The following is a 16,111-nucleotide window of genomic DNA, read 5'->3' on the forward strand; positions in this document are numbered from 1 at the left end:
AACCCTCGCCTGTAGAGCAATGGGAGTTTTGAAGGCGGGGAGGCCTTTGTGAGAGACGGGATCACATGATTCCCCTGCAGACAATGCCCCCTTTCACTGCTGGGGTTTAACCATTTCAGCCAAGGGGGGTGAGCTGAAGGGTCGATGTTTGTTACTTCTCTGAATGTTAAAGAAATGAAGTCAGGTGTTATATCAGGACTGCGAGTAAAAGTCCTTCACACAGAGCCCCAGGGTTCATTTCTGCTGTGCATGTTTTTAATTAGCTGTGTGCTAACAGAAAGAAAATCTTCACCAGGTGGATTCAGACCTGCAGTAATTCCCCTTCAGGGTTTACACTGCTCTTTATATGTAAGATATCAAAACCTTCAAATATCTTTTACATTTCTTTTAACTTTAAAGAAGGCAGACATAATGGTCTCAAACAAGGCTAAAGATTTTCACTGGACAGTTTTTACATTTCAGTTTTACTCAAGACCAAAATGATCACACTTAGTTTTAGTTCTCTGCAGTATTCGAGGTCTAAACTTGGTCCAGAGTGGATAAATTTTGTATGGGTCATATTTTCAGCTGTGGGCGGATTACCAAACAGCTTCATACTTGTTGAAAGCTGAGATGGAAAAATGGTTCAGGCTGCCACTGTAATGTGTTATTATTACGACACCATAGATGGTCTATAAAATTATCAGTAAGTATGTTGATAATTGCTGATCTCAATTTTTATGAATACTGTACTAGCCTAGGTGAAACTCTAATGCTGTGATATCTTCATTACTTTGAATCGGCATCTTTTTAAAGGTGATGCAGTAATGTAATTGTAAAAAAAACTTTGAGTGATGATGTTCTGACCCTGTTTCTAACCTATGTGTTCCTCCTCAGGTGCGACGGAGATGCTGCTGCTTGCCCGGCGAACTGACCTGAGGCGAATCTCTCTTGACATGCCAGACTTCACTGACATCATCCTGCAGGTGGACAACATCCGTCACGCCATTGCCATCGATTATGACCCGGTGGAGGGATACGTCTACTGGACCGATGACGATGTGAAGGCCATCCGCCGCTCCCTTCTGGATGGCAGTGACGCTCAGTTCGTGGTCACATCTCAAGTGGACCACCCTGACGGCATCGCCGTCGACTGGATCGCTCGGAACCTCTACTGGACCGACACTGGGACTGACCGCATCGAGGTGACCCGGCTCAATGGTACCATGCGCAAGATCCTGATCTCCGAGGACCTGGATGAGCCCAGAGCCATCGTTCTAGACCCCGTGGCTGGGTGAGTCTAACATCTGGAAGAAAATAAAGGAGAGAGTTTTGTGATCTGAATAAAGGCACAAAATATTTATAAGCATATGTCAAGATTTTAAAAATTCTCAGATGAGGCTTCAATCAAAGATTTCAAAGATCTGAATCTCATATTTGGAGTTATTGCAAACAAAACTTCAGAGTTTAATTCTGTGAAATCATTTTAAAACGTTCTTTGTAGAAGTTCAGGTGTTTGACTCCTTTAAACCAACAAGGTCAGGTTAAAGTTTTTTTCCCCTCCTGTTTTTCAGGTACATGTACTGGACCGACTGGGGTGATGTGCCGAAGATCGAGCGGGCCGACCTCGATGGGATGGAGAGAGTGGTGATGGTGAACACGTCTTTGGGTTGGCCCAACGGCCTCGCACTCGACTACGAAGAACGCAAAATCTACTGGGGAGACGCCAAGACGGACAAGATCGAGGTTTGTGTTTGAGCTCCAGATTTTACTTTGATGCTCAGAATTCTTTAGTCTTGGTGTCCTGATGGTTCTCTGATCTGCTATTCTTAAAAGTCAACCTTTATGATTTCAATCTTTTGTCAATTTTAAACAGGGTGGTGGGAACAGTTTTCACACAGGTTCTTTTAGTTTTTGTCAGCACAGAGCTTCAAGTCTTCTTATAGGGCCACTCGAAACACCACCAGCTGTCCTGTATGTAAAATAATCTGTGTTGGAGGCAGGCATGTCAAGCAAATATGTGAAAGACAAGGATATTGACTATGGACTGTTAGATCAATCCAGCCTTGTAGTTAGCAGTGCTTTTGTTCTGTTGGTTAATCTTAGCTGGTAAACAGCTGTTAGGTACATTACTGCTTTCTGTTGGTGGTAATGGTGCTTTACATGCAGGCACAGGTAAAACATGAGGAACATGGACTTCAGGTTAAACAGTTGAATAAATATTTCAGTTATTGTGAAATTATGATTCCTGTTTGTGATGTTGTAGATCTGAACATAAAATGACAGTGAAGTCGTTCTTCTCCTGACTCAACACTCATTTTGGGCTGTTTTTTGGGTTTTGTTTGAAGCATCATTATAAATTTATAGAAATTAAAAATTTCAGTAATTTCAACCTGTCAAAAAAAAAATCTAACTTCAGATTCTGCCATTAAGCCAGATTTTTGGTAATAGCCCAATATTCAAACCACCACAGCTGAACTGAACATGAAATCACCCTAAACTCGTTCAAGGAACAGTACAAGCAAATATATAACGTTCAGAATAACGTTCACTGATTGCCCTTTTAAATAATCTGGTGCTGACGTTATTTTCTACTAAAAATATTCAGAGCATAAAAAAAGCACTAGACTCTAGTGCTTTTTTTTATGCTCTGAATGTTTTTCATTGTTCACTCTAGTGACTAGAGTGAACAATGAACATTAAAATGGTTTACAGTTTTATTTTCAAATGGCCTCCTGAAGGTTTGCTGATGTTTTATTGTTTTGTTTTTTTTCCTGTGAGAGGAAACGTTGCAACTGGACGGTCTCTTCAGCTCTCTGTTCGTCGCAGAGCTGTGAAACTTTGTGCTCATGGCAGCTGTGCTCGGTGTCGACCGTCCAGCTGGGTCTGAAAGTAAAAGTCTGATCTCTTTCTCTCTGCGGTTTGCATCCTCACGCCATGCTGTCATGTTTGTAGCTGATTTTATATCTCTGGTTTTCATCTGACCCCACCTGAACCCCTTCTTAAACCCCCCCCCCCCTCAGAGATCATGTTGATGCCTGGCAGTGCCCCGGCAGAGGGGCCTCTGCCCCCCCCCCCCCCCCCCCCCCGGGTTTCTCCGAGGACCCAGTTTTTGCGGTGAGATCCCACATCTGGTTCCGATTGCGGCCTGCGCTCCAGCTGCGGTCGGCTCTGTTTAGAATAGACCGAGAATCTGAAACCGTCGCCGCGCTGCGGTCTCAACTCCCAAACCAGCGGAGACCTTTTGGCTGAGGCCATCGGGCTGAGGATGGAAACTTCGTCTTATATTTATACACCACGTTCCTCCGAGGCCCAGTGTGTGGAGATGTTTTTGAAAGATGGCAGCCGGCCACGCAGGGGCTGTTCTGGGAGCAGCGAATCGCATTGCTCCACGCTGCACTGATAGGTGGAAGGACGCTATACAGATTACAGGCCTCACTGTTTTTTCTTTTCTGCAAATTCCTCACATATTTGTCTCTGTTGACACTTTGAGCCTCCCTGCATGTTTCAGAAATGATCTTATCGAGGTGAACTCCTCTTCATGTGTTCGCCTGTTTCACCAACACTGCTGCAGTTAAAAAAAAGAATTGCCTTTAAAAATGAGTCTTGGGTTCGATGTTTTGTTTTTCTTCCTCTCACTTTACTCTTTGTGCTTTGGTCTGCTGGCTCATGAAAATGTAAAGCTTTTATTTTTCATGGTTTAATTACACAAAGAACTTTTAACAGTGTATATAAGAGAATACAGGAAAAACTGCATTAACCTGCACGTACAGCTCAGAAGTTTAATGATATTAAAAAAACAATAACTGGGTTAAGTTAAATTTTCTCTGATAAAATATTTAGCTGAAGGATAAACACTTGAAACAGCTAAGTTATGAGTATGCAGGTTGAATTGGTGATTTAAAAGAGAAACAATTAGAAACAGTCGAACATAAATATTTAACTAATAGTAGCATATAGTTGGCTTTTGAATGTTAAACGTGCTGGATAAAAAGTTTAATTTATCTAATTTAACAAATGACTAGCTTAAAGTAAGCTAGTCAGGAGCTAAAGACAAGTGGCTTAGTGTATATCTTTTTATTTTCAAATAGCTGTACAGCACTCTGTTTGAAAGCACTTTATAAATAAAGTTATTATTATTGTTATTATTAAAAAGTTAAAAATATTTATGTATACATGAACAGATGAATCATTAAAGTCACAGATGGTTGAAATGTTAAGCTAAAAGTAATAAAGTCGTTTAGGTTGTTGGCTAAGTGTAATTAATGGTTAAATGAGCGGTGTTGAGGGTCCACATGGTTTCTGCAGTGACTCAGTCCTTATGCATCATGTTTGGTGGTGCTGATGGAGGTGTGTTGGAGCTCCTCTGATGGTGCGTCAGTGTGTGGAGGCTGTAACGTCAATTCAGTCTTTGTTTTAATCGATTGCAGCTTTATGTGTGAGTTTTTCTGTGCTTGTGTCCCGTGGAGTGGGTCTTTACAGCACTCTGTCCTGGTATTTGTCGAAGTGAGATGTCAAATTTTGTGTGAGAGCAGAAGAAGAAGAAGAGGAGGAAATGTGGCACCCATATGCTGCTGTTGTTTGTTTGCTCCGGCTGTTGCTTCTAATTAGTGGCTCTGCGATGTGCTGCCAGGACGCCTGAGCCCTTATGAGCATGCTCTGTATCCACAGTGAGTCTGCCCAACCCCCCATCTGTGCAGCACTGGCTAGAGGAAATGTTCTGTGATGGGACCTGGTCTGTTCTCTGCTCATCCCTTTGTTTTACAGGAACTTGGCGACTGCATGGACTTTCAGTTTATAGTTTGATGCTGGTTTAAACATACTGGAAATGCGGCAACCTGCATTGGAAGCAGGTTTATAAACTCTTCCTGCTGGTGTCAGCACTTTTAATACAGCAAACATCAAACTCTTATTCAAACCATAACAATTAATTTTTTTAATTTTATCCCCATTTTTCTTCCTCCTTTTTATCTTCTCCTTATTTTGTTTATATCTTCATTTTATTCTTTACTCTTTCTTATCTTCTGATTTGGAGGTTGGCTTCCTCTTTTTATTCTCACTTCTTCCTCTTTGTCTTTATGTACTTATTCCATTTTTCCACTTATTGGCTTTGTTTTCATACTCTTCCTTTATATTTCCTCTTTATTATGCTTTTCCTCTTCCCCTGATGTCTTCCTTCTCCTTCAGACTATAATTTCTTACCTTGTGTTTTCAGGTGATGAACATGGATGGGACGGGGCGACGGGTGCTGGTGGAGGACAAGCTTCCTCACATCTTTGGCTTCACCCTGCTTGGAGACTACATCTATTGGACAGACTGGCAGCGGCGCAGCATCGAGTGCGTGCACAAACGCACCGCAGTGAGAGAATTCATCATCGACCAGCTACCCGACCTCATGGGCCTCAAGGCCACGAATGTACATGAAGCTTTTGGTGAGTCCAGCTGATGATGGTCTGGTCTGCAGCAAATAAACCTCCCCATTTTCTCCCCAGATGCTAACTTTCTGCTTCACATGCTCAGGTACGAACCCGTGTGCGGATGATAATGGCGGCTGCAGTCACCTCTGTCTGTACAAGCCTCAGGGCGTGCAATGTGGCTGTCCCATCGGCCTGGAGCTTATTGCCGACATGAAGACCTGCATCGTCCCCGAGGCCTTCCTGCTCTTCTCTCGTCACACAGACATCCGCCGGATCTCCCTGGAGACCAACAGCAACAATGTTGCCATCCCGCTCACTGGTGTCAAGGAGGCTTCAGCACTCGACTTTGACGTCACCGACAATCGCATCTACTGGACCGACATCACTCTGAAGGTGGGACTCATTTTCACATACTTGTTTTTAGTCGTTCTCAGTTTTTTTTTTTTTGTTTTTTTTCTTTCTTCCTCACGTCGTCTGAATCTTTTCTTCTGTTAGTTTTTTTTCTTCTTTCTCTCTAACACTTCCTGGTGTGAGCAGAACCTTGGTTGTGAACTAGGGGTGGGTTTCAAAAATAAATTTTAGTGTGAATAAAGCTCTATCGATTCATTAAATCCTGAATCATTTTCTAAATATAAATGTATTTGCCAGAAACGCGAGAATTTGAGGTTAAAGCTCACAAAACGATTTCAACAACCACCAAACAGCTAAAACGGCAAATGAGAGCAGGTAAACGAATTCCACACAAAGATGTAAACAAAAAGCTCGGACCCTGCGCATCAGAATGTGTGAGATGTCGGCTTTCTCACCTGACGGCATGTACATGGACACGCCATCGGTGCAAAAAAAGACAGCTCACTGATTCTGAAGCTGCAGGTTTTGTCATTCTCCAACCAAAATTCACTGAACCAGCAGCAAAAGAAGATCAAAACTACACTTCACATTTGATGAACATTGTCATAAATTCCCTCTTACTTTTGCTGTTTTGCTTCCATCATGATAAAATCACACTTCCTGGGCAGTTCTCTCTAATTGTACTTCAAGAAGTGTTTCCCATCTCAAACCACTGTTTTCTGTATTATTTGCTTGCTTATTACGCACTAGTCTACCGTTGTTTACAGTGCTGTCGGTCACTTCTTTGTTTTGTTTTGTTTTCCAAAAATGACCTCCAACAAAAAAGCCTCATTTCTGCTTTTTAATACCAAAGAAATTAAAACTAAAATTCTGCCAAACTGCAAAACGCTTGGCTGGTTCTCTTAATAAAACCTCTGTAACTTTGCTCTGCTTCAGTAGCATCAGGTAATGTCCATATGTTGATTCTTGCTTTTCTTCAGTTTTTGATCTACAGCAGAATATTTTTAAGGTTATCTGCTATAAAAAGCCAGGCCAGGAAAATCTCCTTCATGATTTTCTGTGTTTTATCCTCATTTACTTTGACACAAAGGCATCTGCTGTGATGCTCACACCTCTGATGAAGTCTCTCAAGTCTCAGTACTGATAAATGATGATATTTCTGACTGTCTGAGTCAAAATCTAATCAAATCAAATCAATTCTAGAAATCAGTGAGGATACCCAGGCCTATTGTGAACTGCTGTTGTTTATCCAGTCTTTACTTTGACCTTTGACCTGTGCAGACCATCAGCCGGGCCTTCATGAACGGCAGCGCTCTGGAGCACGTGGTGGAATTTGGTCTGGATTATCCGGAGGGGATGGCGGTGGACTGGCTGGGAAAGAACCTGTACTGGGCTGACACTGGCACGAACCGCATTGAGGTAGCCAAACTGGACGGGCAGCACCGGCAGGTTCTGGTCTGGAAGGATCTGGACAGTCCCCGAGCTCTGGCTCTGGATCCGGCCGAAGGGTGAGAACCGCATGAAGCGGTCTGCAGGTCATGATGGTGGGTGTGGTTTGTGCTGACCTGTCTCCTCTCTGCAGGTACATGTACTGGACAGAGTGGGGGGGGAAGCCAAAGATCGACCGAGCGGCCATGGACGGGACAGGACGGATCACGCTGGTGGCCGATGTGGGGCGAGCCAATGGACTCACCATCGACTACGCAGAGCGCCGCCTGTACTGGACCGACCTGGACACAACGTTGATCGAGTCCTCCAACATGCTGGGTAATCTCTCAACCTCATAACTGCCAACCTAACCATTCAGCTCATGTTAGAGTAGCAGAGCGCACTTCGTGTTGTGTGACATAAACGATAGAAAGCATCAAAGTTTTTACTTCTTCGTCCCCTTTAGGTCTCGACCGTGAGGTGATTGCCGACGACCTCCCTCACCCGTTCGGTCTCACCCAGTATCAAGACTACATCTATTGGACAGACTGGAGCCAGCGCAGCATTGAGCGTGCCAACAAGACCAGCGGGCAGAACCGCACTGTCATCCAAGGTCACCTGGATTACGTCATGGACATCCTGGTGTTTCACTCGTCCAGACAGGGCGGCTGGAACGCCTGTGCCTCCACCAACGGTCACTGCTCCCACCTCTGCCTTGCTGTCCCTGTCAGCAGCTTCGTCTGCGGCTGCCCCGCCCACTTCTCCCTCAACTATGACAACAAGACCTGCAGCGGTGAGAAGACGCTTACACCCCTGCATGTATACAAACATCATGCAGAGTTATTTTGACACCTAGATTGAGAGAGAAATAAAATAACTGAAACGGCAAGCGTCATCTTTGACTTCTGTATGGTGGCCTTTATGGGACATCTCAGACTCAGCTGAAGTTTGAGCTTGATAGCTTGAGTTATCTTTGTTTACTGTTTCTGCCCCACAGAAGCTCTAAGAATTCTGTCTGACGTGTTTCTGTCTTTCAGCTCCCACATCCTTCCTGCTCTTCAGCCAGAAGACAGCGATCAACCGCATGGTGATTGATGAGCAGCAGAGCCCTGACATCATCCTGCCCATCCACAACCTGAGGAACGTCCGCGCCATCGACTACGACCCACTGGACAAGCAGCTGTACTGGATCGACTCCAAGCAAAATGTCATCCGCCGTGCTCAGGAGGACGGGAACCAGGTACTGCATCCATTAGAAAAACTGGAACCACTGCCGGTCCCTGGGGAGAAAATCCAGATTCTGGTGGTTTTAGTTAACAGTCAGATCAAAACTGCCAGAGGAACTGAAAGTGTTTTTGGACAGTTGGAGAGTCTGTTTCTATAAGAAACTTAAATTTGTCTCCTACATTCACATGAAAGAGATTCAAATATAGGTGTGTTGCTAATGTTGAGTAACCACTACCATAAGTTCGCTACAAATACTCCAATCACCGCACACACACATGAATCCGGTCTTTAAGTGACGGGGTATGAACCCTGCTTCTGGGTCCAAACTGCTGTTTATTAAGGCTGTTTTGTTTTTAACATGTTTTAATGTTTTGTATGTTGTTCTATTTAATCTAAACAAGCCCCTAAAAAGAAAAAAGAAAAAAAAGTCAGTGATCACTGTGTACCACTACTCATTTTAAAGCACAGTTTTTAAAACCTTATGATATAGCTACAGCCCAGCCCGTGCAGCAGTATATTAATGACTAACCTCATATTGTGGATGGATTATCTCAGTAGTTCTCCTGACTGAAGTTTGGTCCGTTTACAGCATCCTGCCATGCGATTACATTTGTCTCTAACCATCGGGAACTCTCACGTTAACTTTTATCGAGTGGAAAAAGGTTCATCCTCCAGCTTCACTGTGTTTATGTTATGCTAACATAGCTGTGTCACTAGCCACCAGGTAGCACATCATTATATACCAGCTAGCTCAACTTTAGTAACGTCACTACTGTTTAGTTTTCTGGCTTCAATTATGTTGGAAGTGATAGCAGAGCTGTACATTTTGATTTTTTCACAAAACTCTGTCAGAACATGCTATATCATGTTTAGGTGGAAACTAGCGAGCCAACTCCCTGCTAACTTCTAACTCTGTTAAATTTGATAAATTCTGTTTTCATGGATGCCTGGATTTTACACTTAATTGTTACCCCTGGTAGAGCAGCACACTGATCCTTTTATCAAAGAAGAAAGAATTTAATCAGTTTGTAACTCTCAGTGATGCTGCAGTGTTCGTTTGACTTCAGGACCTGAAGCGGAGTTTGGACGTCAGACTTAAGGACCGGATAACCGGTGCCATAAAAGAAAACGACGGGCTCACTGGATATAAAATAAGGTCCCGTCTGAGCCCCATGAGCAGTTTTCACTGCAATAATTGTAGTAAATGTGCAGAAGTCAATTTGACCTTCATACTGTTTTAAGCGCTGTTTCAGACCCAGAAAAGTCAAGATTTATTTCCTTTTAATATTATCAGTTTAATTTTAACATTTACGATTCATAACCTGATGAGTTCACCACATTTAAACAGAAATGGAGACAGTTTACATCCACTACGAGAAACAAGCTAACGACTAAATCTGGCTTTTGTTAAGCATTATTTTTTTGTATAATCAGCTCTGAGCATCATGGGATATATTGTAGTTTCAGTAAACTGCAACAGTTTAATGTCTTGACATTTTTCATGAATCTTCAACTTTGAACGTAAACAGAGAGATGAGACAGAAACCTTAAACCTGCAGTTTTCTCAGGGGGAGTTCAAGTCATTCCTAAATAAACATCGCAAACGACCTTAGTGACAGCATCTATAGAGAGGAGAGGGCCATGTGTGAGCATGTGCAAACGATATGTCGCCACTTTGATGTCGTTCTTGATGGAGGGTGTGCTGGTGTCATTTTGGACATTTTGTGCGTAAGTCTGTCCCGTATTCAGTAAGTGAAAATAAAATGAACAATAAAAGGTGAATCAAATGGACCATTATGGCAAGGCTGGGATGGTCAATTTGGTAAAGTAAATCCGTTGGGCATCTTTCTTTGCCTTTAGACAACAATTCTGATGGCAAAAGAGCCAAACGGGACAGGCAAAAAAAAAAAAAAAAAAAAAAAGACATAAAACAAATAAATATGTAAAAAAAAAAAGGACATTTTGTGCGTGTGGGCAGTAAAAACAACCTTCATTTGTCTCTTACAGATTAAACATTTCAAACTGCCCGTTTCTGGTTTGTTTTTCCAGAGCATGACAGTGGTGTCGGGCTCTCTGGGCGGACACAGTCAGGGTCTGCAGCTGTACGATCTCAGCATCGACATCTACAGCCGCTTCATCTACTGGACCAGCGAGGTCACCAACGTCATCAACGTCACCCGCATCGATGGCAGTAGAGTCGGTGTGGTGCTGCGGGAGGAGCACGACAAGCCGCGGGCCATTGTCGTCAACCCGGAGAGAGGGTCAGTACCACTGAGGCCTCACGCCAGTAATCGCCATCATTACATCATCATCATCATCATCAGGGCACTTTTTTCAGGCCAGTCAAAAATGACAAAACAAAAACAAATGTAAATGCACATCCCTGTCAGCATGGCCACATAGGCTCAAAAACACAACGTAATAAATATTATTAAATCCTTTACAAATAACAGTATATTCATATATGAATATAAGTGACGATAAATACATTTTTTGTTCAAATGAGAGACTATGAGATGAGATAGCCTTTATTTGTCAGTTGCAGGTCTTTTGCCCACAACCGAGATGACAGACCATACAATACACAAACATCACATTGGGGAGACAGGTCAGGCTAGGTAGCGAGGAAAAAAACATCGAAATGTGTAACACAAAAGGATAATACAGGAATGAAATCTTTTAGATTTCTTCAGATTCTTGTGTTTTTTGTTGTGTATGAGTTGAATCTTTGTTTCTGGAAAGCATCAGGTTGCGGTGAGATGGACCTGTGGTGTAGGTTTAACACAGAAGTATAAATCAAACCCTGAACGTTTGTCTCTAGATCAAATATTATGATGTTATCATCTTGCCTAGCAACCACCTAACAACAGACAAAAACACCCAGTATTTGTAGCATGGGCATGTAATGGTAATAAACTGGAACAAATACTGTGGGGTACTTCATCTTCCTTGTTTACACCATCCCAGGCTGAAAAAAATCGTTATGGAAACTGAAATCTGTTCAGGATTCAACATTAAACAGCTGAGAAACACTTGAATGATAAACATTAACATGATTCCTGGTTGTAAATCAGCTCTTTCATCCTCCTGTGTTTCTGTAGTTAATCTGATTTAGATCCAGAAAATGTCACCTGACCCACCTGCAGGTCGTCTGTATGGCGGTGTGTGTGTGTGCACTCTGCCTTTAATCACTCTCTAATTTGTCCTCCATGTTTGTTCTGTCGGGCTGCTGCAGTTCACTGGCTCTGACTCGCTCGCTCGCTCTGAGCCATAATTGTAGGTTAGTTTCAGGCCTTGTGGTCGAGAGATGAAGTCTGCAGATGTTCTGGTTAACTTCAGAGCAGCGAGAGGGAGAACGTGTACAAACCTCCAGTCTTTGTCCTCACAGCCCGTACATTATGTCCCCACAGGTACATGTACTTCACCAATCTAATGGAGCGCTCCGCAAAGATCGAGCGGGCGGCGCTGGACGGTACAGAGCGTGAGGTGCTCTTCTTCAGCGGCCTGATGAAGCCCGTTGCTTTGGCCATCGATAACGAGGTGGGGAAGCTGTTTTGGGTCGACTCAGACCTGCGGCGCATCGAGAGCAGTGACCTCTCGGGTGAGTTGGGGCCGTCGGGTCCACTTCAGTGTCACCTGTCCAAATATTTTACTGTTTACTGCAGCTTGACCAGAGGCTCAGAGTTCGTCTTAAAAACTGAGTTTGGTGTTTTTCAGCTTTGAAGATATTAAAGGAATTTATTTAAAACTGGAGTTCATCCTGCTGCACATTCAAATCAAATCTGTTCCTGTGGATTCTGAACCTAATGCTCAGCAGTACGAACCTAAACAGGAAATAAACAAACCTCCATGAATGTCAGAAATCAGCGGAGGTGGGGGTTGGTGTGGAGACCGGCATTCCTGTGATTCTCCGGCGCCGCGTGCCGGCCGGCAGGAATGTAAACTGTTCAGTTCCTCAAATGTTTCCTCCTAAAGGAAACTCGGCCCTGCAGATTTTAGCTGCAGGAGGCCGTGAATCCTTTTTCTCTTGTGAATTTTGTGCCTCTGGGACTCCGCCTCGATGAGCAGATTTTCAGGCTGTTGACCTCGGTGTATCGCTCTCCATCCTCCCACCTCCCCTCTGCCTCACCCCTCAGTTTCTCTCCCGTTTCTTTGCTCCTGAAGTTTTTGCCCTACAACCTTGTTCTTTTTTTTTTTTTTCTTTTTTTCTTTTTTTTCTTTCCCGGCACTTTTTTGAAATGATTTAGGAGCCAATCGCATCGTGATTGCGGACTCGAACATCCTGCAGCCCGTGGGCCTGACTGTTTTCGGGAACCACTTGTACTGGATCGACAAACAGCAGCAGATGATCGAACGCATCGACAAGACGACGAGGGAGGGACGGACCAAGATCCAGGCCCGCATCGCCTACTTAAGTGACATCCACGCAGTCCACGAGCTCGACATGAGGGAGTACAGTGAGTCCGCTTTACATGCACGATTTAACAGATCAAACTCAAACTGAAACCGCGCTCACCTGAGCTCTGCGATTTCCAGGTAAACATCCTTGTACGTGGGAGAACGGCGGCTGCTCTCACATCTGCATCGTGAAAGGAGATGGGACGACGCGCTGCTCATGTCCTGTTCACCTGGTGCTGCTGCCCGACGAGCTTTCATGTGGAGGTGAAGCATAAAATCATCAGCATTAATAAAGATTGCTCAAAGATTTGAGCAACCCTCCTCTCAGTAAAATAAAATAGATAGATAAGGGCTATTTGAGATAACGATATATATCGGATAGGAAAATGTCTATCATTTCAAATTAGCCTATTGTTTATTTTGTGGTGACACAAAATAAACTGTTTACGGCAATATTTTTTCATCATTTTGATGGTCACTGTAGAATTAATTTCTTAAAGTTCTCTCTTTCTCTTATATTTAATATAACCACACTACGGACGGACAAGCGACTGTTTTTGTGCGTTGTCGTTAGCAACAGCGACGATAAATGCACTGCGTGGCTCCGCTGTCCGCATGTTTATTTTCCACATAAACCTTTCACAATAAAGCTGTAGATCCTGTTGAGGTTTTTCAAAATAAACCGAATCACGTGAAAGAGTACGCAGAGTGTTTACAGACGAGAAGCACGTCATGTGCTAAAAAGTAAACATAAGAACAGGTTTTCCCCCGCAGCACGCCGTGTAATAAATACTCACAAAGAAAATTGCAGCTGTTTGAGCTTATGTAACACTCAACTCCAGGTGCACGACGCCCAGCTGAAAACACTTCATGCAAGTCGAGTTGCCCGAGAGTCACAGAATTTTAATAAATGTCTTATATCGGGATATGAAATTTTGGTCATATCGCACAGCCCTGATGTAGATATTGATAGATATGTGATATAGATATATATTCATATATTTGAATACAGTTTCAACGTTAATATAAGGTTTGACCAGTGTCTGCGTCGTCCTCAGAGCCGCCCACCTGTTCGCCGGAGCAGTTCTCCTGCACGTCGGGCGAGGTGGACTGCATCCCACAGGCCTGGCGCTGTGATGGTTATGCCGAGTGCGACGACGGCAGCGATGAGGAGGACTGTCCGGTCTGCTCCGACTCAGAGTTCCAGTGCGATAGCCGGCAGTGCATCGAACTGAGCCTTCGCTGCAATGGAGAGATCAACTGCCAGGACAAATCTGACGAGAACAAGTGTGAAGGTGAGCCGGGTAAGACAGAATCTTTGAGGCGGGATCGCCGCAAAGTAAAACTTTAATTCCTCAGCGATTTAATTTTCAAAGCTTGTGTGTGTGTACCTGTGAGAGTGTACAACATTTGTTTGATAATTTCTAAACGCTTCACTCCTGAAATAAAAGTCAAAGGAGCCACAGTGTTTAAATATCAGTGGCCCGACCACAAACGGCAGCTGTAACAAGTCTGTTGAGCGTCTTTTGCCTAAATGTTTGTCTGCAGTTCGGTGTCCCGCCGATCAGTTCACCTGCTTCAACGGCCAGTGTATTGGGAAGCACAAGAAGTGCGACCACAACATGGACTGCATGGACAACTCAGACGAGACGGGCTGCTGTGAGTCTGCAAACACAAACATCCAAAACATCCGAACAGTTTGATCCGGTTTATCTTTTTTAATCTGATCACTTGTGTTCTGACCTGCGGGAACATCTTAGCTGTGGTGCTTCTGTCAGACTTCAAATCACTGAAACAGAAAAACGTCTAACAGTTATGAATAAATACGTACGTGTACTACACCAAGAGTTAGGGTACACACATACCCACACAGGTTTACTGTACACCAAGAGTTAGTGTGTGTGTGTGTGACACCAAAGCTGAATCAGTTCTTTGTCTCCATCTTATATTAGTAAAATAATAACTAGAACTTATATTTCCATAGAAAATAAAAATAAAAAATCTTCTGTGATTTCAGATCCAACTGAGGAGCCACCGCCGCCTCCTCACAACACCATCGGCTCCATCGTGGCCGTGGTCATGGCATTGTTTGTGGTGGGCGCCATCTACTTTGTGTGTCAGAGGGTCCTCTGTCCTCAGATGAAGGACGACGGCGAAACGGTCACCAACGACTTCGTGGTTCACGGGCCGTCGTCTGTGCCACTGGGATACGTGCCGCATCCGAGCTCACTGTCCAGCTCGCTGCCAGGTGATGATGTCATCCTGGGTCACACATGGCAAATTTTCCCCGCTGCTCTTCTCAAACTGACCAAAAATCTGAAATTCATGTTTTATTTAATAAATAGCTGCTGATTTTTGTGTATAAACCCATCGACAGGTATGTCCAGGGGGAAGTCTGTGATTGGCTCCCTCAGTATCATGGGTGGGAGCAGCGGCCCGCCCTATGATCGCGCTCACGTCACCGGGGCTTCATCCAGCAGCTCATCCAGCACAAAGGGAACGTACTTCCCACCGGTGAGAGACAAACACACGCTTACTCTCCCCACTTCCTTCTATAAGACTCTACCTGCTGTCCTTAGCTGGATCCATTGATTGATTGGAAACGTGACTGTGCTGTAAATTAGCCTAAACTAGCAAACGCTGCCCCCCACTATTTGTCTGAGGAACAACTCTTTGTTTTAGGTTTTGTTAAAGAATGAAACAGTGAAGTTATTAACAGTTATTTGTTTATTTTTTTTTTGTTTTCGGTTTGAGCTGAATGTAGATTTGGATTCATGCTGATTTAAAAAGCAGCTAACATTACAGTGTCTGAGTTATTTGAGCTTTCTCTTTTTAACACTGCATGTTAAGCCTCTCTCCTTGTGGACTCTCTGGTCCTGGGTCAAATTGGTAAATTTCTCTTATTTTTTTGGTTCGCAGATCCTGAACCCTCCTCCGTCTCCTGCCACGGTCCGCTCCCAATACACAGTGGAGTTCGGCTACTCCTCCAACAGCCCCTCCACGCACAGATCCTACAGGTCTGTATGCTTCTGTCTGTCAGGAACTTCCAAACAGCGTCTGCTGCAGTGAATTCCTGAAATCCCTGAAGTGCTCTGGTTGTGTATTCAGAGGATTCCAGAGTAATGGAGCTGGTTTGGAAATGTAATCAGAATTCCTGCCACACATGTGAATGTTTACCCCTCGGAGATGCCTTCAGGGACCCTCGGCCTTTTTTTTTTTTTTTTTTTTGTGTGTCAATTTTTTCACGTGAGACCGAGTGTGTGTTAATATAGGAGGACATTTAGATTCTTGTGGAAAGAAGCTGCGTCTGC

At 43.8% G+C, this 16,111-nt stretch overlaps 1 protein-coding gene across 4 annotated transcripts in view; it reads left to right on the top strand.

The window, feature by feature from the left end:
• Window positions 1-16,111, top strand: part of lrp6 (low density lipoprotein receptor-related protein 6) — a 50,011-nt gene that overhangs the window by 28,539 nt on the left and 5,361 nt on the right. For 2 of the 4 annotated variants that reach the window (XM_012922883.5, XM_012922884.5), the window contains exons 6-22: window positions 877-1,273; window positions 1,554-1,725; window positions 5,195-5,411; window positions 5,500-5,789; window positions 7,029-7,255; window positions 7,330-7,514; window positions 7,642-7,968; window positions 8,213-8,415; window positions 10,452-10,663; window positions 11,813-12,003; window positions 12,650-12,859; window positions 12,939-13,064; window positions 13,859-14,104; window positions 14,349-14,459; window positions 14,818-15,048; window positions 15,178-15,314; window positions 15,720-15,817. In XM_012922883.5, coding sequence (XP_012778337.2) covers window positions 877-1,273; window positions 1,554-1,725; window positions 5,195-5,411; window positions 5,500-5,789; window positions 7,029-7,255; window positions 7,330-7,514; window positions 7,642-7,968; window positions 8,213-8,415; window positions 10,452-10,663; window positions 11,813-12,003; window positions 12,650-12,859; window positions 12,939-13,064; window positions 13,859-14,104; window positions 14,349-14,459; window positions 14,818-15,048; window positions 15,178-15,314; window positions 15,720-15,817 — 3,580 coding nt within the window. The remainder of the gene's footprint in view (window positions 1-876; window positions 1,274-1,553; window positions 1,726-5,194; window positions 5,412-5,499; window positions 5,790-7,028; window positions 7,256-7,329; window positions 7,515-7,641; window positions 7,969-8,212; window positions 8,416-10,451; window positions 10,664-11,812; window positions 12,004-12,649; window positions 12,860-12,938; window positions 13,065-13,858; window positions 14,105-14,348; window positions 14,460-14,817; window positions 15,049-15,177; window positions 15,315-15,719; window positions 15,818-16,111) is intronic. The other 2 variants (XM_004564862.6, XM_004564863.5) reach the window with 1 other exon arrangement.

The sequence above is a fragment of the Maylandia zebra genome, linkage group LG17 (assembly GCF_041146795.1).
Source record: "Maylandia zebra isolate NMK-2024a linkage group LG17, Mzebra_GT3a, whole genome shotgun sequence".
Classification (NCBI taxonomy): domain Eukaryota; kingdom Metazoa; phylum Chordata; class Actinopteri; order Cichliformes; family Cichlidae; genus Maylandia; species Maylandia zebra.